At 39.1% G+C, this 23,498-nt stretch overlaps 1 protein-coding gene across 1 annotated transcript; it reads left to right on the plus strand.

The window, feature by feature from the left end:
* Positions 1–1,237: 1,237 nt before the first annotated feature.
* Positions 1,238–23,366, plus strand: LOC130623694 (uncharacterized). The gene is made up of 2 exons (XM_057439206.1): positions 1,238–4,979; positions 22,337–23,366. Exon 2 carries the CDS (start codon positions 22,369–22,371, stop codon positions 22,933–22,935), a length of 567 nt encoding a protein of 188 aa, XP_057295189.1. The 5' UTR covers positions 1,238–4,979; positions 22,337–22,368; the 3' UTR covers positions 22,936–23,366.
* Positions 23,367–23,498: the final 132 nt, after the last annotated feature.

Raw genomic sequence — 23,498 nt, forward strand, 5'->3', positions numbered from 1 at the left:
AACTGATATTACTATGCCTTTATGTGTCTGTTGTAACAGTGCGCATGTTAGGCTGTGCAACCTTTTCCACAGTTAGTCATAATAAGTCAATTAGAAAGAGCGTTATTAACTGACTAAAATGACACAGTCAAAGTAACTGCTATACTGACATTTTTTAATGACTTTTCACTGTTATTTCAGAAATTGATGCTATCATCAGAAGTTAGATAAACATGCATGTGATTGTTATATGTGCTGGAAGAACTGGATCACTTTCAATGAAATTTGCATTAGAAGAACTTCACAAAGAGCGGTGTTATCATTTTAATATTTCATCAATACCTCCAGAACAGCATTATCTATTTCTGGAGAGGCAACTTAAGGGAGGTGTAAGCAAAGAAGAATGGAAATGTTTTTATGATCAATTTTGTGCTGCTGTTGGCTCACCTGTGGCAGCTCATTGGAGAGAGTTAATAGAAGTCTATCCGAATGCCAAGGTGATTGTAATGCAACGAGAATCACAAGCATGGTACAAAAGTATCTGTGATACCAACATCACACTCCTAAATTACTATGGAACATTAGCCTATGGAATTTCTCTGCTGTTCCTAACAAGAGGTACACACACTCTGTACACGTATGTAAGGCACTGCTACCTCAAAATGTTAGGTGTGCACCTAAAAAAAGAGAAGGCTGTAATGATACGATGCTATGAAATGTTCTATGAAAATTTGAGAAATGAATTAGAGAGTAGAGATATCGTGTACTTGAACTATCAAGTTTAAGATCGATGGAAGCCTTTGTGTGAATTTCTAGGTTTTGAAATACCAAATAATGCATTTCCGAAAAGCTTGCAACACGAGAACTTTATGATGACACATAAGAACGCTAAAAAGAAAAGCCAAATGGCTGCTAATATTGTAAAGTTTGTAGCCATAACGACCGTTGCGTTATTGAGTTTTTATATGCAGTTTTTTTAGCCAAATTATCTCGTGAAATTGCTTAAATGTAAAGGGAAAGAACAAAATAAAGCCCACAAAAGTGATAACGCCTTTGTATCCTGTCCTTTACATAAACTAATTTAGATTTTTTGGTAAAAATTTCATCACATTAAATATATCAGGGGAATATATGATGTGATAAAATAAACTTGTCCTCAGTGAATTTTTTAAAACGAGATAGTACACATATGAATCCTGTCTGACTCATAGACCACTGAACACAAACATGGAAGACAAAAAAAGCAATTAATATTTTTTTATTTTTTTTCTATGATTATTCGACTAAGATTACCACTGTTATCAGCTAGCTAACCAAATCAGGCGCACAGATCAGTCAATAAGACATACAGCTGGCCATCTATAAAATTAATGATACAATACAACAGGTACCAAACTTTATCACAGACATTTCACACCGGAGCCGCTGCGGGTGACTGTTTCGGAACTAAAAAGCAATCTATATATGCCATTTTCATTTCCACCTTTTTGTGAACAATTGCATGTCAGTTTGCGCACACTCTTCAGCGAAACGTAGCTTAAGTTGCTTATCACGCACTTTATACTATTCAAAATATACAAATTTTAGTGAAGTGACAGCGTCATTTCTACTTGGGGTTTGAGTTCTCAAAAATCTGAATTAAAGTCCTTCTGGCATTGGGCAGTCGCACCAGTGATGTATAACACTGCACTAGTATAGATACTATGCTGACAAGAACAAGAGAGTTTATTCTAGGCTACGTTTCAACAAGGTAATTCGGGTAATAAATAAATTTAAATAATATCCTTTTATCAAGAAAAATATGTCCAATTAAATCTCTTTTATTCATATAAAATCTTTTAACTTGACCACGATCATATAAATGATATGTTTGTAAAAGCACAATAGTAATACGTAAAGGTAAGATAACTGTTGGCTGTATAAAATTGTTTTATTGCTATATTAGTTTTAAGCTTCCTGTGGAGTACTTCTGGTTAACTGCATGTATTGGAGTTGGATTTCTTTCATTGTGAAGCGTTAGGTGTTATACACAAAGTTTGTTGTGTTCTCTCTATAGATTTTTATAGTAGTGTGTCTGATTTCTTATAATCTGGGTTTGGCTATTAGACCTAGAAAAGGTTTTGTAGAAAATTGAGTTAGTATATTCAAAAACACCACATGGCAGTAGGTACGTAACGATTTACCGATACATCCTGATTTTTTTAACTGTGCTATAGGGTTCGTTTAGTTATGCCACAATACAAAGAATTTAACTTCTGCATAAAGAAAATTAAAAAGCTTGAATCTAAGATTATTTCTTTCAGTTATAAATGTTAAAGTAGCCACTTTTTACCTCATAGCGAAAACTTTGTTAATAAACTTGACATTTCTTATAAAGAAGGTACAACGTGGCGATAGCATCAAATATGGATTGCTGTCCAAAACGTTTTTTTTTAATTATATTCGTTGGTTCGACTATCATTTTTTTTTTTTTATTATGATGTGGTGTTTGTCCATTTTGGTGTAGCATTTGTTTTTGCTTAATAAATATGGAAAGAACATTTCCAATGCCATCGTCGAAAATGCGTTGTAATGCCAAGTTAGTTTTTCAACTTATTTGGTCTGTTGTGAGAATTAAAATCTTTCTGGTCGTAGCCAGTATTTAAATTTGCAGGTTCGCCCGTCCGTTTGCATATCGCATTTTGTGTGTTCTGAGCACAGCTATTTAATCACGCAGAGATTGAATGCTGAGTATTAATAGCTAAAGCGAAAGAAAAGCAACTACGATCGTAAAATATTAGAAATTCTATTGTAACTACCTAATTTTGTATTGATTTCCGCTGTATTTTTATTAACAAAAGGGCAAAGATCTACTATATTTTTACCTAATTCTGCTGAAGAAAAGAAACAAGACGTATAGTATACCTAAACTAGCTTGCAAACCAACAGTCTAAATGAATTTTGCCTTTGTGTATTAGCATACGAGCTAGCCAAGGTTCTTAAGCCTATTTATTTTCGCAGCAAACATATGGTAAATTAAATAAAAGTAGCCGTGAGAAAAAAAAGGTCAAACAGACCTACAAACCTAACACTGACCACGACCACTTTCAAAACCAAAATGGACTTCGTCGTCATAAATCGGGCGTTTTGATTGGTATACTACGTGCGAGCGGTCAAATCAAAGCAAGTAAAAGTGTCCTAGTTTTATTTTGTGGCTCCTGAGCGAAAGCGGCGATTGAGATCATGGGGGTAATTATTATTAAAAATGGCATATTAATAATGCATTTATTTTAATCACATAATTTAATTTTTTAATGAAGGTTAGTAAATTAAGTAATTTTATTATTTAAGGAAATAAATTATTTTCTTAAATATATTTTAATCAAAAATAAGATTTTCAATTAAACAACCACCTATTTTTTTAAGATCGCGGAAAGATCAAGGAGATTTCGGTAGACATTTTGCCTGACAGACAAACAAACAGACGCATACGGGTAATATAATATAGACTAGTCGTTAACCCATGAAGAAACCACTGAGTCGCCCGTCTTGATAATACACGCTAACAAAGTTATGTCAGCATCGGGTTCAGCATGATTTACTTTACAGTGCACCACATTTCATTTAAACACTGGATCGCATTGTTGTTTGTTGAATATTGCGCATATAAATTCTTTTTTCACGCAAAATTTTCTAAAATGTTTACTCCGCAGGCAGAAATGTCGATTACTATCATAGCTGAGAGTTAGTGACGTCAAGAATCTCCGAAAGGGTCCAAGATAGTGGCTTACGTGTCTATGAAAATACCGAAACAGGTCAAAATTCGGACTTCCGAAAGAAATGTTTTGTCACCTTCTACAGAATGCGCAAATTCGTAAAAATAAGTCTAATCTGTTTAATCGGCCATTTAGGCATTACATAATCACAAAGATTGACGTATTATTTGAACCATTGTAATGCACTTTTAAGTTTGAGGTCAAAAAAATTGGAAACAAGCGGAGATAACTGACGTCATTTCCTGTGTTGAAAACTAGGCACCAACTGGGACCAAATTAGGTCACTTCACATCTTGTATGCATACTGTTGCATTTCTAGTTGATCAATTTTTTGTTTGTTTTTATCGTTTTTACTGTTTTTACTGCTTTTTTCCATTTTTATTCTCAGACAGGACGGACATTGATAGCAGTTTTTTTTTTTTGTATTCATGTATATTTTTGCAAATTACTGAAGTCCTCATCCTGTATAAATATCTTTAAATAAATAAATAAATAAAACTTCTTATAGTTGGGTCAACCTATCCATTTTGAAACAGACGCCATTTATGACGCCATCAAATACCTTTACACCACAATATCTCTGCAACCGTTCATCATCAAAAGTACATCTTATACATCTTCTTGATCAGCGTTTTAAATTCAATACATTATAAGCAATGACTTAACAAATCTCACCAAATAAATTTTTTTTTATGCACTGATGCCCTTCAAAAAGTAACTTGGTATGTGTGATTTTATACTTGCAATCAATTACTACGCACCTGCTAGCTATATTTTTGAGTGTGCCAGTTTTAAACTAAAGTTAAAAGTACCAAAATATTTTGATTAATGATGAACCGTGAAGCATTTGGCAGAATTGGTGACATCAGATCAATTTGTCGTCAAAATTTGCGACAGTCGATTTTCATCTCGCTCAACTTATAGTCAGCAGTTGTGATTTGTCAAAGGATTAAAACATTGCATCCACTTGTAGTGATAGAAAGAACATCCTTTTCACAATCATTGAAATCTGTGATAGTCGAAACGTTGAAAGTCTAAAACGAGTTGTTGATAAGGTTATATTGTGTTGTTGTTGTGTGTTTTTATACGGATTTATTTTCCAACATGGTCAAAAGACGATTAAAAAAGAAACTTTACACACTGATGTGAGTTGTAGTGAATTAATTGGTTTATACTATTCACAAACACTTGAAGAAGAAAGTCCAAGGCGCTATCATTCCTTACCTCAAGTTATGGAAGAATCAGGTTTGTAGTTCTTTTTTCCGCGGAGCATTAAATTAATTAGGTCAAATATTCGCTTATAATTTACGGACCGCTTTGGTGCAGGACCCATAAACTGATGTAATCTCAGATGTAATCATAAATTTCAAAAAATATCATTACAGTCGACGCTCGTTATCTTGACCTTCCATGGCACTGGTGAAAAAGTTCGAGATAACAAAAGGTCGAGATAGTGGACAGTCGAGATAAGGAGCGTAAATTGTTAAACAGGTCGAGATAAGGAAAGTTTGTCAATACCATGCACACTTTGTTGGCGTCTTTTCGAAAGCAGCAAAATACTTATCCTTATTTTTTACCCAAGTAGATATGGTATTTTTTGGTACCCTGAACTTCGCAGACACATCTTTCTGTGTCACACCTTCCTTTTCCAAAGCCTTTAGAAGATTTGTATTTTTGAATCAAAGTTTTTACCTCAATCTTACGCTTTATCCCGAACATGATGTGTAAACAAAGAGAAAATTGTAGACATTCGAAATCTTGATTATGAGAAAATTTAAGAAATTCGACATTCGAATGTTTTCCTAATCGAATTTTTTTGTGTAAGGAAAGTAAAAAAACTACAGAAAAGGTCGTGAAAACGTGATATAATGCACCCAAGGGACCGCACAAATAGGTCAAGATAAGGAAAGTTCGAGATAAGGAGTAGTTGAGATATTGGACGTGTTTTAGCCTATGGGAGGTTGAAATTCCGAAAGTACCGATGGAAATTTTTTGAGATACGGAAAGATCGATATAATGTGTAGTCGAGATAATGAGCGCCGACTGGTATATTAAAAATGATTGATTGTAAATACGTCTAATTATATAAAAGATTTTAACTTGACCACAATAATATGAATGATATGTTTGTAAAAGCACAATGGTAATACGTAAGTAAAATGACTGTTGGCTGTGTAAAATTGTTTTACTGGTATATTAGTTTTGAGCGTCTTAACTGCATGTTACATAGTTGGTTCTTTTATTGTTATTTCTTTATGCTACAAACTTTAGGTAACTGTTTACACAGCTTTCTATCTTTTTTGTGTGTGAAGGAACTTTAACATCGTTGTAATTGTATTTAAATATTGTCTATAAGACTGCAAGACTGTAAGACATCTCACTATTATTTAACTGTTAAAACACCAAAGAAATGTATTTTCTAACAGGTAAAGAATTTTAAAACGTCTTTGGGAGATAAAAATTCTGATGATAATTTAATAAAAGTACAGACAATACGTAGTCTAAAGAACAGTAGCTGTTGCAGTTTCGTCTCACTTCAAGCCCGTGGCAACCTGGAGAAATGAGGAGGGGAGGGAGTAGCAAAAAGAGGTTTGATAAATTGCAAAAAGTGAGCAATTGCTTGCGACAGTAAATGAGCGCTTAGTGCGGGTTAACCGTGCAGGCCATTAAAACAAACTCAGAAAAGACATGTCGCATTTTTTATTTCGAAGCCTAAAGTGAATTTAGCAAAGCAATCAGCCCGGATTTATTTTCAAGCGTTTGTTTCAATGGCAATGGCACACATTGTCATCATTTTTATCTAATTTAATTGACACAGCAAGGTGCCAATGTAAGTTTACGAAAAACACGAAACATTGACTGTGGGTTAATAATGCCTGAGTAGAGATAGGAAAATGCCGATGTTAGTGCAATCATGTCAAATAAGCGTGCATACCCGTTTATTCAACGTAAAAAGGCCCATACCACCATGTGCACTTTACCATTCCACGTCAAATTATAGACCATCCACGTTAAATCAACGATAGAAGAGTCAATAAATCCATGTGCACTTTACCACTTTACGTTAAATAAGCGGGCATGCTCTATAATATCTGCCTAAAACCCCCTCACTCCCCCACCCCTGTCGTGTCCCCCTGGCCCCCTCCCCGTCCCATGGGTCCCTCCCCACCTCATCTGTCGTGCCCTATAAATTATAGTGATATGTGTGTCTATAATGTCCTCTTGCCAGTGTGGTAATACCATCAATGATAATAAAACATAAATAAATAACAACACGCAAGCAGTTTTTGTTATCTTGTAAAACCATCTGTCAATCAAACGCTTATAACAATAGGATTTTACATACCAGAAAGTTGTTTACATAAGAAAAAAGTCAAAACGAAAGTAGCCGTTGCTAAGGATATTTGGTATGTAAGGAATGCATTGTTTCTCTATTGTTATTCTGGCTTGATTGACATTTAATTGACGTCATTCTTTATCTAAACAAATACCATATGAAATAACCTGTTGTCATAACAATCACAAGAGCGATCTTCTCATCTTCGTGTGTAGGAGGAGTATCTTTGTGGTAAGGTGCAGTAATGTGTTTATCAGTAATATGTTTATCAGTAATGTGTTTATCAGGACCGGAGGTCCCAGGAATAGGAATAGGACTGGATGTCCTATCAGGAATCTTTTTATGTGATTCAGCTGTTTTTTCAATAACATTAACCTTTAGATTAATCCCAATGGTCAGATCTTCACCCGATATCAAAATCTTGTTGTTGTAACCCACCACACCGGTCTTAATTCTGAGATTCATGTCACTAGGTAACATATAAATACCTTGTCCAACCGAATAATCAACCTTACTTGAAGCGTAGTTTAACGTATCCTGATAACGCTTAATGTCCTCCTGAATATCAACCCTACGGTTAACAATGTCTTCAAGGTTATTCATAAAAACTCTTTGGGCGGTCAGAGCACTTGAATCATTACCAAGGATGGAGGAGCGTGCTGAGGTCTGAGAACTAAGAACTAGATAGGCATAGGCTCTAACACTGCTAGAGATCTTCACAAGGCCCGTTTTTGTAAATCCATCGGATTTTTCCACAATCCACCGCGTCATAGAGTCGTTGGTGAAATAACTCAACCCGGGAGTTGGATAGTCTTTATGCCTTTTTTGATATGAACTGAAAAAGTACTGACCCCTGTATTTCATGGGGTTGGAATCAACATCATACTCGCCACAGATTTTTAGAAATTCCTCATTTGAATAGGGATTATCATATTGATTAAAACTATTCTCAAAGGGTAGAGGTGTCTATAGGCGCTTAATGATTCGTCTAATGTGATAATACACATGAAAACGATATATCGACCTGACCATAGATCTACCATCCTTCAGGTGTTCGGAACAGGCACTTGAAGCGCACCAAGTGGCGAAATTTAGCTGGGTTTGCCATAATCTAAAAGGTTGCTCATTCCAAATTCTCATACGTTGCGCGTTCTGATTAAGTTCATAATTGGTAAAAATATTAGGAAAGGAAGCGGGGAAAGAGCCACTTTCAGACACAATAATGGCCTGTTTGTACAGATCCCTAGCGCCCAATATTTGAAGATACTGCCCTCCATTTGGTTTATATGTCGCATTCGGGTTATATCTGAAAATGTCATCCATTCTTTGATTTAAATATATTCACAATCTCTAATATAATAATGTATATTACAATAAAGGACGTAAATAGCGAGAAGAAAATCTATTTGTATCAACCGATAGACAACTCACATGGCACAAAGGAGGTTGCGATCGTGGAGACGTTTTCGGATAATGTCACATATGTGGTTGCAGATCCAATAGATATACTCTTGGTTGATGGAGTTACCAAGGTTAGGTTACTACAGGGTCAGCAATACACGGGGAGGGAGTTGAATTCAATCGTGAGGGGTGATGTAAAATCAACACCACTAGCTAGAAACTCTAAGTTGGGTAAAATATTCAATCTAGGGGGTATACCGGAACTACATTTTAATCTTAATGAATTGGATAATTCATTAAATCTTGAAGATGGTGAATATAGCAACAACCTGATGACATATCATATATCCGAGTATGGTGGTGATTTTACATATATTGAACCGAAAAATCCGCAATATAAGAAACTAAAGAAAGGTTTACTTCAATCACTCACCTTGAGAGTCACGGGTCAAAATGGTAAGGTTATATGGGGTGGTATGAAGACAACGGTTACCCTACACATAAGAGATACGGCGGACAGATGATACCGTAGCATTAACCGAATTAAAGTAAAATAAAATAAAAAGTAATATGGAATAGCATGGAATACGGGAAAAAGTTAAACCCAGAGCGTTCACTTAGAATCGCACATGGCGTAAAAGGAACGCACCAAAAAGTAATTGTCACTGACAACCCAAGTGAGATTGATCAGAACCAGTTACTCCTGATTAGGTTCCCTAATTTAGGTAACGATGATGTCATTGTTCCGGGTACTTCGAAACTAAGTTTCGACATTGATCTCGAGTCAAAAGCTGACACGAAGAGAACATTGGTCTCTAACATAGGGAGGGCAATTGTTAAAAAGCTAGCTATCAAGTTCGAGGGTACCGAGATTCTAAGCATTGATGACTTTGATCTTTTCGGATGTTACAGAGATTTATGGCTGACAAAGCATGAGAAGGGGAACTCAATCAGACAAGGTATCATATCCGATGATGGGTGTACAGAAAATTGCATGAAACTGAGAGTTGGAGCCGCGGATAAAGACGCATCGGAGGTAGCGGACAAAGCCATTTATGATGCATACAAAAACAAGTTCACCATACCACTAGATTTTGAAATGTTGGACAGCACGATTCCATATTATCAGGCTGGATTAGGTAATAGGCTGTGTTATGAGATAACATTCAACAATTATGACAGGGTAGTATTATCAATACCTACCAAACCTTCGGGTTCCGCCACGGCACCGGCGCCGGATGCTAAATACAAAATCTCCAACATATCCCTGGAATATGAGATTGTGACACAACCGACACTTGCCAGATTCATATCAAATGAATACGAAAACATGGCCGTACTTTACGACAGGTTTCTGAGACATAGACAAATTAGGGTGGATAAGTCGGACACAACGTGGAATTGGTCATTCAATACACCATGCAAGTCCCTGAAGGGTATATTGGTTCTGTTTGAGGAAGAGAAAGCTTACAAACGAGATACCGGTAAGTTCTACAATCCTAAGATCAAAAAGGTATCCGCTATAGTTGAGGGTAAGCCTAACCAACTTTTCGCTCAGGGGATGCAACCGTTTGAGCATTATGGTGAAATTTGCAAGTATTTTTCGGAGGGCAAGCAAAGGGATGGTAACGCAGGTGAAATACAAAAACATCTGCAACTACATGATGTGAAGGTCGCGGACTACCTAACTACGAAATATGCTCTATGGCTGGATTTCAGAACCATAGATGAAAACTCACTGCACGGGACCGGCCGACGGATTGAAAATGCGAGCGAGGGCATCACACTGCAAGTTGAAAAGACGGCCGAGGCAGCGGGATCCTTAAACGCCTACATATATCTAATCATGGATGCTCAATTAAATATTCAAAACGGTGAAATTATGGATGTACTATATTAAGATGGACTACATGAAAGATCCTCACACGGCACTATTCGTCGGTCCAACGGGCTGCGGAAAATCCAAACGCGTTGTAACGCTGCTAGAGAGTGAATACTTTGATCACTTCGATTTCATTGTGATTATATGTCCAACATTAAGATGGAATAAGACATATATGTGTCGAAAATGGTTCTGGAGGGATAGATATGTGATTCTAATTGAGCCCATGGGCTTGTTGTATGAATGGATCCAAAAGATGACGGATTTCTATGCCGGATACAAAACATTATTCCTGATCGATGACATTATCGCGGATGAGAAACTGGACAAAAAGAGGCAACCACTGCTGGAGCTGGCCATCAGCGGTCGACATCGAAACCACACCATGTGGCTACTCACACAATCATACACCGCGATACCGAAGAACTTACGAAGGCAGGCAAAAATGTTATATGTGTGGTATCCGAAGGATAGACATGATCTCGCAACTATCCACGAGGAGAATGATGTCATTGAATCATCAGAGATCCAGAAGGTTAAGAAAAGGCTAAAAGATGGTAAATATACACATTTAGTCATGAGGATGGAACATCCAAGAACCCACGTGATTTGCTAGATTGGAAATCTATAGGAAAACTACAGTACTATCCTATAATGATAGAATATATAAATTTCATATTACTGGTGATAGCTGTAGTGCTATTGCTGGTATTGGTTAGTTTCTGTCTTTTTTGTATTAAAAAATACCTATCGCTATTGAAAATGGCTGAAACCGCAATTGACAACCTAATTTTTATCGAGGACCAGGATGATGGTAAGAGACAGAAATTGCTCGAGTGCGTGCTGACAGGAAATAGCAAGTTATATCTTGGTAAGATGTATACGGAGGAGCAAATTCAAAGGCTCAAGAATGATGAGGTGGATAAACTGTTCACCATATACGAGGCTAAACTGTCCGGTCAAATGGTAAAGTCTCTAGGGGAGTCAATAATCCACATGTACTCCCTGGGTGCCTGTACAGCCCTGGGTATAAAAAATCAAAAAGCTCTGAGTGATGACCTGGAGAATGATCCATTCCTAAACTCGGCACTCAAAAGGTTCACATGTGATCTATATTATAAGTTCGGATCACTACTATCACCAATCAGTGTAGGTTTAATAACAGGTAGGCATTATATCGCGGGAAAAAATTTAAACAATATCGATACGGATACTAAAGATGTCGGATACTCCAGTTCAGGTGACAACGAAGAACCCTAAAAAGGTTGAGGCCGGTAAGAGGCTGGCCGAATACAATCGTAAAAATAGGGAAGAATATAAAAGATTGCTCATGGCACAGACGGAGGCACAGTCGGCACCTCAGACACAAACCCGGCCGGCACCTCAGACACACTCAGCACCTCAGACACAGTTGGAGGATCCTAAGGATATTGTCATTGAGGATTCTGTGACAGATGGCCCTAAACACGGTGGAGTGAACTACACAATAATGGGTGGTGGTGGGGTGATAGTACTTGTCTTAATTGGTGCTTATTTCGTCTATAAAAATAAGGACAAAAATATTAAGGTGAAGGGTACCCCACCAAGTAACTCAGGTAATAAAAAAACTATGAGAATAAGTAAACTTGAAATGGAATAAAGGGATAATATCGCGATACTATAATCTTGAAGTATATATATATATAAGACATGGATAAGAAAAGTATAGTCAACGATATTTATAAGGCATCGGTCGTATGCGTTTTCGCTGTAGGCTATTCAATGCTCGGGAAAAAGGTATTAAAAATGACACCACCCTCAATTCAGAAGTTTGACCTGGAAGATACCGGAAAGCTTGTAGCCATAGTCGCCGCAAGTGAAATGTCAAGAGAATATCTAGTTAAGCAAAAAATTATACCTGAAACTATAAATATATAATGTTGCGAATACTGGAATGGTTGGTCTGGGTTTTATATCGACGTAATAAAGTTGAGAGTATTTTACCCAAGGTGGAATACACGGAGGTGGATACGGATGTCATAGACTCCGAAGCTATCGTATTAAAATAACAACACTAAAATATACTGTAGTAGTATATGAAACATGGCTTCAATTGCAATGATGCTGGGAGGTGCCTTCGCGAATGCTTTGGCTTTCACCGGATCAAGCTACCTCTTTTCAGGTTTATCAAAGGATAGGATAGATAAGGAACGGAAGCGGCATGATCTGGCCATAGAACAACTGCAAAAGGCCCAGGTTATATGGCAACGTAAAAGACAAGAGAGGGTGGACTTTATCAATAAGCAGCTCAGACTTGAGAAGAAGGCCGAGGGTAAATTCACAGAGCTGGATGATGCGATGCGTGAATATAGAAAAGTGTTTGGAGGATCAACCCTCACGGATATGCCACGCGAACCTGTATTGAGCGACTTTTATACACCCAGCAATGGCCAGCATGAACGGGAATTGGCATTTATCGCGCTAAGCATGATTGGTGTCGGTGGCGCCGTGTGGTATTTCGAAAAATAGTACTATACCGCAGGTATTATGTTACATGACACATGTAACATATATTCCAGATCCGCTAACGCTTTGTAACCATGTAGGTGTATATCAGACCTCCGATTCCAACTATCAAAGCAAAAAGGTTTTGACTCAATCAACCAACGGCTTCCTTTGCTCTATTTAGGATCCACGATACGATGGATCCAATTATACCCGGTAGTGATGCGGCTGCGGCACTGGCTAATCTACCCAGGAGAGATCCTAGCGCACTCAGCTTGTTCTTTATCCATTCCCTCGCACCACCTTCGGTTTTTTCACGATTTTTTGTATTACCGGTGGATGACCCCCCACCCCCTGGTGTCAAAGCTTCTACTAGAAGGCCGATAACCATACCAAATGCCGTTAGTACACTGACGATGGTGATACCCTGCTCACGGAATAGAGTTCGTATCTTTTCACCCAATGTTGTATCTTTGCTAAGTACCTTGGCGATTGTCTCCTTGATGCTTTTTATTTGACTGTTAAGTTTACCCTTGAGGATATTGATACCATCCTGGTTAGCCTCCAACATATCGTTTAGCTTTTCCAACTCCTTGGCCACCTTCTCCCTCTGTTCATCTGTGTACGACGGATGTTCCAACTCCTTCAACTTCATTTCTTCCTTCTTGATGTTGTGTTCGATATCTACCTTTTTAGCGGTCGCGAGTTGGAGACTCCCCCGAATTTTTTGTACGGAACTATCCAATCCACGAATATCACCCGCGGGATATTCACCTCTCAGTGTACCATCATCGACCAGCGATACCAGGTCCTCCACACTGTTCACCACATCTCCAGATATTGTTTCTAATTCTATATCGGTCGCCGTTTCTATTTTATCAGGTGACGGTAATCTCTCTTCTATTTTGTTTAGCCTAGCGGCCTGTCGGGGGGTTATACTACCTTTCGGTATATCGAACCCCAAACTGCGCAGCCTTTTCTTGCCAAGTAAATCTGCAATGGTACCGGTGGACCTTAGAGATCCACCATGTGTCAGCGGTCTGTTATCACCCTTGTAGTATAGTTCACCACCACGAATCTCAAACAGATCGGTATGTATCACACTCGGGTCCTCGTTTGGATATTTAGTTAGTAGCACCTCATAGAGTGATTTAACCCGTTCACTAGTAACTCTAGCGCGTTGAGAGGAGCCTCCACCGAATGATGTCTCCTTTTCATCGGGTGTATGTATCTGTACCCGTGTGCGTTCCTTCGGTACCAGGGGCGTGGTTTCATCGGCACCCTCGTCGGTTTGACCATGTTCACCAAACGGATCAATATCAATGTCCGCCATTATTTTATTTAGAGGATAGTTTTTTCTTAAGATAATAGAAATGGCAGAGCATTCTAGTCCTGTGGAAGCGTTTAAAACAGATATATCCAATTCCCAACTTGAGGAGCTGCTGAAATTACGAGATAAGTTCTATGATAGGATAGACAAATACGGCGGATCTCTGACCATATTGGCGCTTATGGAGGGTATATCCGAAACCGTGGCCGTTACCAGCTCGATAGCGACCGCAGCGACCATTATTAGAAAAGGCCGCGCAGTTTGGGGTTCGGGTATGTGTCTATTAAGCTCTGCTTCGTGTGCGGTTACCACCGAATATGTTAAGATATATCGGGAGAAACTTAACAAAGTCAGAGCCTCATATCGCGTTGTACAAAATGCCATCGATGTGTTCGATAAAACGCTACCAAACTTTTCATCATACATCAGTAGAGCCGAATTTGAAAGTTTGTGTGATACATATCACAGAACTCTCGAGGATCTGGATAAACTAGATAAACCATAGGTTATTTAGAGGAAAGTTTTTCTTTGTAATAACTAATGGCAGAGATTTATCCAAAGCTACCCACCGCTCCTGAGTATTCGAGTGAGCGGTACAAGTTTAATACAAATACCGTGAACTCTCAACTTGAGGAGTTGATAAAATTAAAAAACAAATTCCAGTCAAAAGAGGACAAATACAACAAGAAATTACACAGACTTGTGATTCTAAATGCCGGCGCCACGGCCCTAACCATCACTTCCGGCATAGGTTCGGTGGTAACAGGTGCTACACTCATTGAAATACCCGTTTCTGTCGGATTGGGTGCCGTAGCACTGTCGGGATCCATTTTCACAGGTTCTATCACAGCCTTGATTAAAAGATATCAGAGCAAACTTGACAAAGTCATGAAATTATATGATGTTGCGACGTCTGCCATCGCCGTGTTTGAAAACTCCTTCTCGCGGGCGCTGAATAATGATGACATTAGTCACATTGAATTTCAAACCCTGTGTGGTATATACTACGAAGCTCTGGACAAGATGACGAAAACCGACACAAAGATGGAGAGCGAAACGCGCAACCAGTTTGAAAAAAGTCTAATGGCCGAGGTTCAAAGCCTCAGAAAGACAGTAAATCAGGAACAAAGTTAGTGATGTGTGCATGTACGCCGCTCGCATATTTCGTGTGCTATTTGAAAAATTAATATTTGAAAGTAAGGCGGTTTGTGACATTATGTGGGGCGGTCGTCCCGAGCCATAGCGGCCCTATCTGCCGACCGCCCTGTGCGATCCCCGGCATCATCTTTACCAGATACAGGTAAAGATACTTTTTATGTATCGTCCCCCTTTTTCACCAACCTTGCACATAATCAGGAGGTAATTCTGTATCTTCAGGTATTAAAATCAATTCCTCTTTTACAAAAGCCCGTCTGGGTCCGTCTTGAACATAGTACATTACACGGTTACCAGGTTGCGCTATTACCTCACGCAATCTATATGTGTTTTTCGACCATATTCTATCGGTTGCCCGTCTCCGCCCATCATCATGCTCTTCACCAGGTTGTAGTAGATATCTATACAGGCCATCTTTAGGTAATTCTACTTCAGGTGGATAATTCTCTCGTTTAGCAAGAGGCACCTCTTTCATTATAATAGCATCTTTTGGTTTCATACCAATCATCTGCGTCTTTGTATCGTTTAGCCTATCAATCAGTTTATACAGATGCTTAACCCATGTAGATGATACCTTTTCCGAATCATTCAGTTCTTGAGCATCTTGTATTTTGAATAAATTTTCCGCAAGTATCTTGTTCAACGCCTCAACAAAAGCTGTGTGCGTATGCTTATATTTTGTAGTCGCCCTTTTAATTTCAGCCTTATGCTTCTCCAACAATTTTGATACATCTGCCTTGAATTCTGAACCGTTATCACATTGGAAAGTTTTCGGATAAGTTAATGGTCCTGCCTTGTAGATGTCTTCAATCATAGCGGCAACCTCTTTGGCTTTCTTAGTCCTCAAAGGTCGGGCTACTTTGTATCTGGAAGCAGCATCGATTCCCGACAAAATGTACTTATATTTATTACCATACAGTATATCACCAGGCATGTACAATAAATCGAATTGATGTAAATCATTAGGGGTGGTAACTTCATAATGTGGTCTTTCAACATGTTTTGGAGCGGGTAAATGTACTTACCAAAATGCTTGTTTTGATAGCCACTTCTTAATCTCCTTTGGCTTGAAACCGAATCCTCTTAAATTCTGAACAGCCTTTTGTCCTTTCCATAAATTTTGAGGTTGATAGTAAGTCTCTTGAAGTTTAGAGTTTGACATGTTTTATTTATGCACACCTTTATTTATCTCCTTTTTGTTATGATGTGGTACGATAAAAGTGCTTAAAGTTTTTTATATATTATATTAATATGTCAGACATGACTAGTACTACCGATTCCACCGTACCCGAATACAAATTGATGAAACTTAGAAAGTTGCGAGAGGTTGCTAAATCCCGTGGAATTAAGTATATCGTGGGTATGAGAAAGTCTAAACTGGTTGAGGTGATTGAGAAGAATGATCTCGACCCATCCTACACCATCGATCTGGATACCAAGAAGGAACGGTACGGATACTATTCAAGGTTGAGGTCGAAAAACAGGGAGGCATATCTAAAAGCTCAAAAACGTTATAACGACAAGAGATCCAAGTGATTGGGTATTTTTTTGTTGCTCGAGCGGGTAACAAATGTGATTCACGACCCTCGAGGTGCTGGTGGGTGGGTACCCATGGTCTATCGATGCTCTGTGTGTTTTAGCGTGTTTTACTACAATTTTAGCACGGTGTGGCAACCACAAACTAGGACACTCATGACCCTCCAACACGGTTTACGATTTTTTTTAAAAAAAGGGTTAAAGATTTTGTATTCGTATATCATACACAAGCATGACTTCGAGAAATACAGTTGTTGAATTAAGGGCTCTCGCTAGAGAACGCGGCCTACGTGGCTACTCAAGGCTCGGAAAGGCCGATCTGATCGAATTATTGACACCCACTACCGTGTCAGCACCGGTTAGACCGTTACCCGTGCCGAGACCCACCAGACCAGTACCAGCGCCAAGACCAATACCGATCCCTAGACCTGTACCTGCACCAAGACCAGCACCCTCGAGATCCGATACTAGCCAACAAGACATGGATTTGTTTGAGCGGGAAGAAATGGCTAAAACTAGACCCCGGATAAAAAGTAAATTGAATGAATGGAGAGACTGGTTAATAAATCATGTACCTAGGGTTATCAAGGAGAAAGCAAGTAAAGCTTTCAAAACCATGAGGGATAAGATCATGGGTTTGTATAAAAAGGGCAGTAGAGAGGAAGAGGTGAAAGAAGTGGAGGAGGAGGAGGAGGAGGAGGAGGAGGAAGAAAACCCCTATAACCCCATTGAGGAGGCGTTTGACCGTTCATACAAACGTTTCAAAATAAACTCGTATGGTGGGAAGAATGTCAGGGTCTTTCTCGAAAAGGTCGAGCACGTTGTCAAGAGGTTGATGAGTGGCGTGCTCGGGCAGAAGAGGTCGCTGAAGACTCAGTCGACCCTGTGGGTGAAATGGGTAAAGGAGGACACCAGCTCGACCGATGCACCGTGTGTACATGTCGATAAAGCTTTCAATAGCTATATGGAGATACTGCACGCCCACGATGACATTTCTGATGTTTTCAATCGGATGCGTAATAAGATAATCGAGCAGATTGAGAACCCTGCTCTACCCGCCAGTGGGTTCACAATTGATAAAATACTACATATACATGTGGACTTCCACGAACTAAAATTAACTAGAGGTAGTTCTTACTTGCCGCTACCTAAGAATTTCAGTGGAAAGCGATCTGTGATTAACCCCCATAACGAGGACGAAGAATGCTTCAAATGGGCTATTATCGCCGCGCTTAACCACAATCTGATCAAAAGTAATCCTGAGCGTATCTCAATTCTTAAGAAGCATGATAAGTATAACTGGGATGGTCTAACTTTCCCAATGGCGCTAAATAAAATAGATTTGTTTGAGAGAAGGAACCCCGATGTCGCTGTGCATGTTTTAACAAAGGATGACATAGAGGGTGTCTATATGTGTCGCAAGTCGAAGCATCTGGATCGTAAGAAGACGGTTGTTTTGTTTTTACTATGTGAAGGGGATAAGAGGCATTATATCGCTGTTAAGAACCTGAGTGGTGTCCTGAGCAAGGTCAACTCAAAGCATGAACATAAAGAGCATTATTGCTTGAATTGTCTCTCTGGTTTTCCAAGCGAACAGAAAAGGGATGAGCACTTTGAGTATTGCAAGGATAATGATGCTGCTAAGGTTCAACTCCCTAAGGAGGGTAGCACCTTAACCTTCACTGATGGTAAGTTTCAGCTCAAGGTTCCATTCATCATTTATGCCGATTTCGAAGCTTTTACACAAGAATTGCCCGAGGATGAGAGAAAAGGCGGATCATCAACCGAGAAAGTTGGTAAACATGTCCCAACCGGATTCTGTTGTTATAGTAAATATGCTTATGGTGAAGTGCCGGACCCTCTGAAGCTTTACCGCGGTGAGGACTGTGTTCCGCGCTTTGTAGATCATGTGGTTTCTGAGGCTGAAAGGTTATATAACATGTTTCCTCAGAAAGAAATGGATCCACTGACGGATGAGGAGCGTGACGGTTTCAATAGATCCGAGGTTTGCCACATTTGTATGAAGGAATTTGATGGTGATGATGACATCAAGGTTAGGGATCACTGTCATTTCACTGGTAAGTTTCGCGGAGCCGCCCATCAGGGATGTAATCTGCGATATAAGGTACCTAATTATATTCCGGTTGTATTCCACAATCTGAGCGGATATGATGCGCATTTATTCATTAAGGAGCTTGCAAGGAAGTACGGAGAGGATGGTATGGGTGTAATCGCAGAGAATAAGGAGAAATATATCTCTTTCTCGACCGATGTTAAGGTTGGTGAATACACCGACAAAAATGGTGAGACCAAGGACAAAAAGATAAAGCTAAGATTCATAGATTCGTTTAGATTTATGTCTAGCGGCTTAGGTTCCTTGGCTGACAATCTATCCGATGATCAGTGTAAAAACCTTAGAAAATTCTTCAATGATGAGCAATTCAACATAATGAGAAGGAAGGGTGTATACCCATATGAGTATGTTGATTCATTCGATAGGTTTAATGAAACCAAGCTTCCTTTGAAAGATGACTTTTATAGCAAGTTGAACATGGATGGTATCAGCGATGCCGATTATGCGCATGCTCAGAAGGTGTGGAAGGACATGAAAGTTGAAAATATGGGCGTTTATCATGATATCTATCTCAAGACGGATGTTCTACTTCTGAGTGATGTGTTTGAGACATTCAGAGAGACGTGTTTGAGATACTACAAACTAGATCCAGCGCATTTTTACACAACTCCCGGATTAACTTGGCAAGCATGTCTGAAAAAGACCGGGGTTAGTCTAGATTTATTGTTTGATATTGAGATGGTCACGTTCATTGAAAGCGGTATTAGGGGTGGATTGTGTCAGGCTGTCCACCGCTACGCCAAGGCCAACAATCCATATATGGGCGATATGTATAATACTTCGGAAGATACAACCTATCTGCAGTATCTTGATGCTAACAATCTGTATGGATGGGCCATGATACAGAAGATGCCCACCGGAGGGTTTGAGTGGGTTGATGACGTTAGTAAATTGTCCGAACCCATACCGGCACCCTCGAGATCCGGTACTAGCCAACAAGACATGGATTTGTTTGAGCGGGAAGAAATGGCTAAAACTAGACCCCGGATAAAAAGTAAATTGAATGAATGGAGAGACTGGTTAATAAATCATGTACCTAGGGTTATCAAGGAGAAAGCGAGTAAAGCTTTCAAAACCATGAGGGATAAGATCATGGGTTTGTATAAAAAGGGCAGTAGAGAGGAAGAGGTGAAAGAGGAAAATCCATATACACCAACTCTTAGAAACGCACTTCTCCAAGGTCTTATTAATAGTGGAAAAGTTGTTCACGATCCTGTAACCAACACTTTCAATCGTGTGGTAAACTCTCCTAGGACGGGAAAGATAATGGTTTCTGATTTTACACCCGAACTGATTTCACGATTAGCTGTGGAAAACGGTGATAGGGGGTACATCCTTGAGGTTGATGTTAGTTACCCACGGGAACTTCATGATTCTCATAACGATCTCCCGTTCATACCCGAGAGGAAAAAGATTAATGGTGTTGAGAAGCTGACACCATGTCTTTCGGACAAGACAAACTACATCATCCATATCCGTGCGCTTGATCAGGCGTTGAAGCATGGTCTTGTTCTTGATAAGGTTCATAGAGTCTTGAGATTTAATCAGAGTGCGTGGTTGAAGTCGTACATAGATTTTAACACTGATTTGCGTACTAAATCAACTAATGACTTTGAGAAGGACTTTTTCAAGCTTATGAACAATTCGTTCTTTGGTAAGACAATGGAGAATCAGCGTAAACACAAGGATATACGCTTGGCTACGAAGAAGGATCAGTATGAGAAGCTGGTGATGAAGCCAAACTTCAAGGGTAGCACATGGTTCTCGGAAACACTGATGGGTATAGAGATGTCCAAGATCAAGATCAAAATGAATAAGCCGATATACCTGGGACTGGCAATTCTCGACATGTCCAAGATGATTATGTACGAGTTTCACTATGATTACATGAAACCGAAATATGGTGATGACGTGAAACTGTGTTACATGGATACTGATTCATTCGTATACCACATCAAAACCAACGACTTTTACAGAGATATCGCCGATGATGTGTCTGCGAGATTTGACACATCAGGGTATGATAAGGAAGATGGTAGACCTCTACCATTAGGTTTGAATAAAAAGATCATTGGGCTGATGAAGGACGAGTTAGGTGGTAAGGTGATGACTGAGTTTGTAGCCCTAAGAGCTAAGACCTATGCATACAAACAACTATGTGGTAAGGAGGATAAGAGGTGTAAGGGGGTGAAGAAATGCGTGGTGAGGGAGACCATAGGTTTCAATGATTATAAGAGATGCTTGTTTGAGGGTGAGAACATTTACAGAACCCAAATGACCTTTCGATCGATTAAGCATGATGTTCACACAATAAAAACAAATAAACTGGCGCTCAATGCCGATGATGATAAACGCATAATTTTGGAAGATGGTATTACCACACTGGCAAGAGGACATTATAGACACACATATCACTATAATTTATAGGGCACGACAGATGAGGGGGGGAGGGACCCATGGGACGGGGAGGGGGCCAGGGGGACACGACAGGGGTGGGGGAGTGAGGGGGTTTTAGGCAGATATTATAGAGCATGCCCGCTTATTTAACGTAAAGTGGTAAAGTGCACATGGATTTATTGACTCTTCTATCGTTGATTTAACGTGGATGGTCTATAATTTGACGTGGAATGGTAAAGTGCACATGGTGGTATGGGCCGTTTTACGTTGATTTAACGGGTATGCACGCTTATTTGACATGATTGCACTAACATCGGCATTTTCCTATCTCTTGAGTTACTATTCTACTGTTGTCTACAAGTCCGTACAAGTTGTCTGGATGCGTGAGTGGTAATAAGTTCACTTAATTTCCCTACAAAAGAAATAATATTTTGTCAGGATGTAACTTCTAGTATGGGTAAATTCCAACACATGGAATATTCAGAAATAATTAAATGAAAGTGTCTCGTCCTAACTTTATGGGTGGACATTTTGTTAAATTTAATTGGTTAAAACAATAGAACTTGTTTTGTTCTTCGCCTACTCTTGATTCATTACTATTTATCATGTATCCTTCTTTTGTAAATAACTTTTTCATTTGTTAAAAAATCTAATTAATTTGACATTTATTGCAAAGTGTGGTCATAAAACATTTATAAACCGCAAAAGAAAAAGTAACTTTACAAGGAGGAAAAAAAGATGCGAAAATAGGGGCACTTATTAATTTAAACATTCTATGGTAATGCTATTATGGAATAACCATAAAAGAAATATTATTCCTATGATGTTGCAACAGTGTGCATGTTAGGCTTGTTAAACTGTCCTAACGTCAGTCATAATCAACCAAAGTGTAAGAGTGTTCATAAACTGATCAAAATGATGATAGATAATGAATTATTTATTTTAGAAATTGATACTATTATCGGAAGGTAGATAAACATGCATGTGATTGTTATATGTGCTGGGAGAACTGGATCACTCTCGATAAAAGTTGCCTTAGAAGAACTTTACAAAGAACGGTGTTATCATATTTCATCCATACCTTTAGAACAACATTATCAGTTTTTAGAGAGACAACTTAAGGGGGGTGTAAGCAAAGAAGAATGGAAATGTTTTTATGATCAATTTTGTGCTGCTGTTGGCTCACCCGTGGCAGCTTATTGGAGAGAGTTAATAGAAGTCTATCCAAATGCCAAGGTGATTGTAATGCAACGAGAATCACAAGGATGGTACAAAAGTATATATGATACCAACATCACACTCCTAAATTACTATGGAACTTTAGCCTATGGAATTTCTCTGCTGTTCCTACCAAAAGGTATACACACTCTATTCGTGTATGTTAGGCATTGCTACCACAAAATGTTTGGTGTACACCTGAACGACGATAAGGAAGTAATGATACGATGCTATGAAAGGTTCTATGACAATTTGAGAAATGAATTAGAAAGTAGGGATATGGTGTACTTGAACTATCAAGTTCAAGATGGATGGAAGCCTTTGTGAGACTTTCTAGGTGTTGGAATACCAAATGTTGCATTTCCAAGGTCCTTGCAACACGACAAGTTTAAAATGAAATGTAGAAAACTTAAAAAGAAAAGCCAAAGGACTGCTAGCATTGTAAAGTTTGTAGCTATAACGACCGTTGCGTATATGTCTTTTTTCAAGTATACACTAATTTAGTCCATTTGGTACGAATGTGATAAACACAACAAATATTTCCATGGAATATTTGATATGACTAGTCGTTAGCCCGTGGAAAGTCCTTGGGTTCGCCCGCCTTTTTATACCGCATTGCGGCTTGTCGCTATTGCGCAGCTAAGCTACCATTTTGCGTGACAGACAGTCGTTAGCCCGTGGAAAGTCCTTGGGTTCGCCCGCCTTTATATACCGCATTGCGGCTTGTCGCTATTGCGCAGCTAAGCTACCATTTTGCGTGACAGACGACAGACGACAGACGGCAGGCAGGCAGACAGACAGACAGACAGACAGACAGACAGACAGACAGACAGACAGACAGACAGACAGACAGACAGACAGACAGACAGACAGACAGACAGACAGACAGA

The sequence above is a fragment of the Hydractinia symbiolongicarpus genome, chromosome 13, assembly GCF_029227915.1.
Source record: "Hydractinia symbiolongicarpus strain clone_291-10 chromosome 13, HSymV2.1, whole genome shotgun sequence".
Taxonomy (NCBI): Eukaryota; Metazoa; Cnidaria; class Hydrozoa; order Anthoathecata; family Hydractiniidae; genus Hydractinia; species Hydractinia symbiolongicarpus.

Coding starts and splice junctions, on each gene's coding strand:
- LOC130623694 (XM_057439206.1), top strand. CDS start 22,369: ATGCATGTGATTGTTATATGTGCTGGGAGAACTGGATCACTCTCGATA.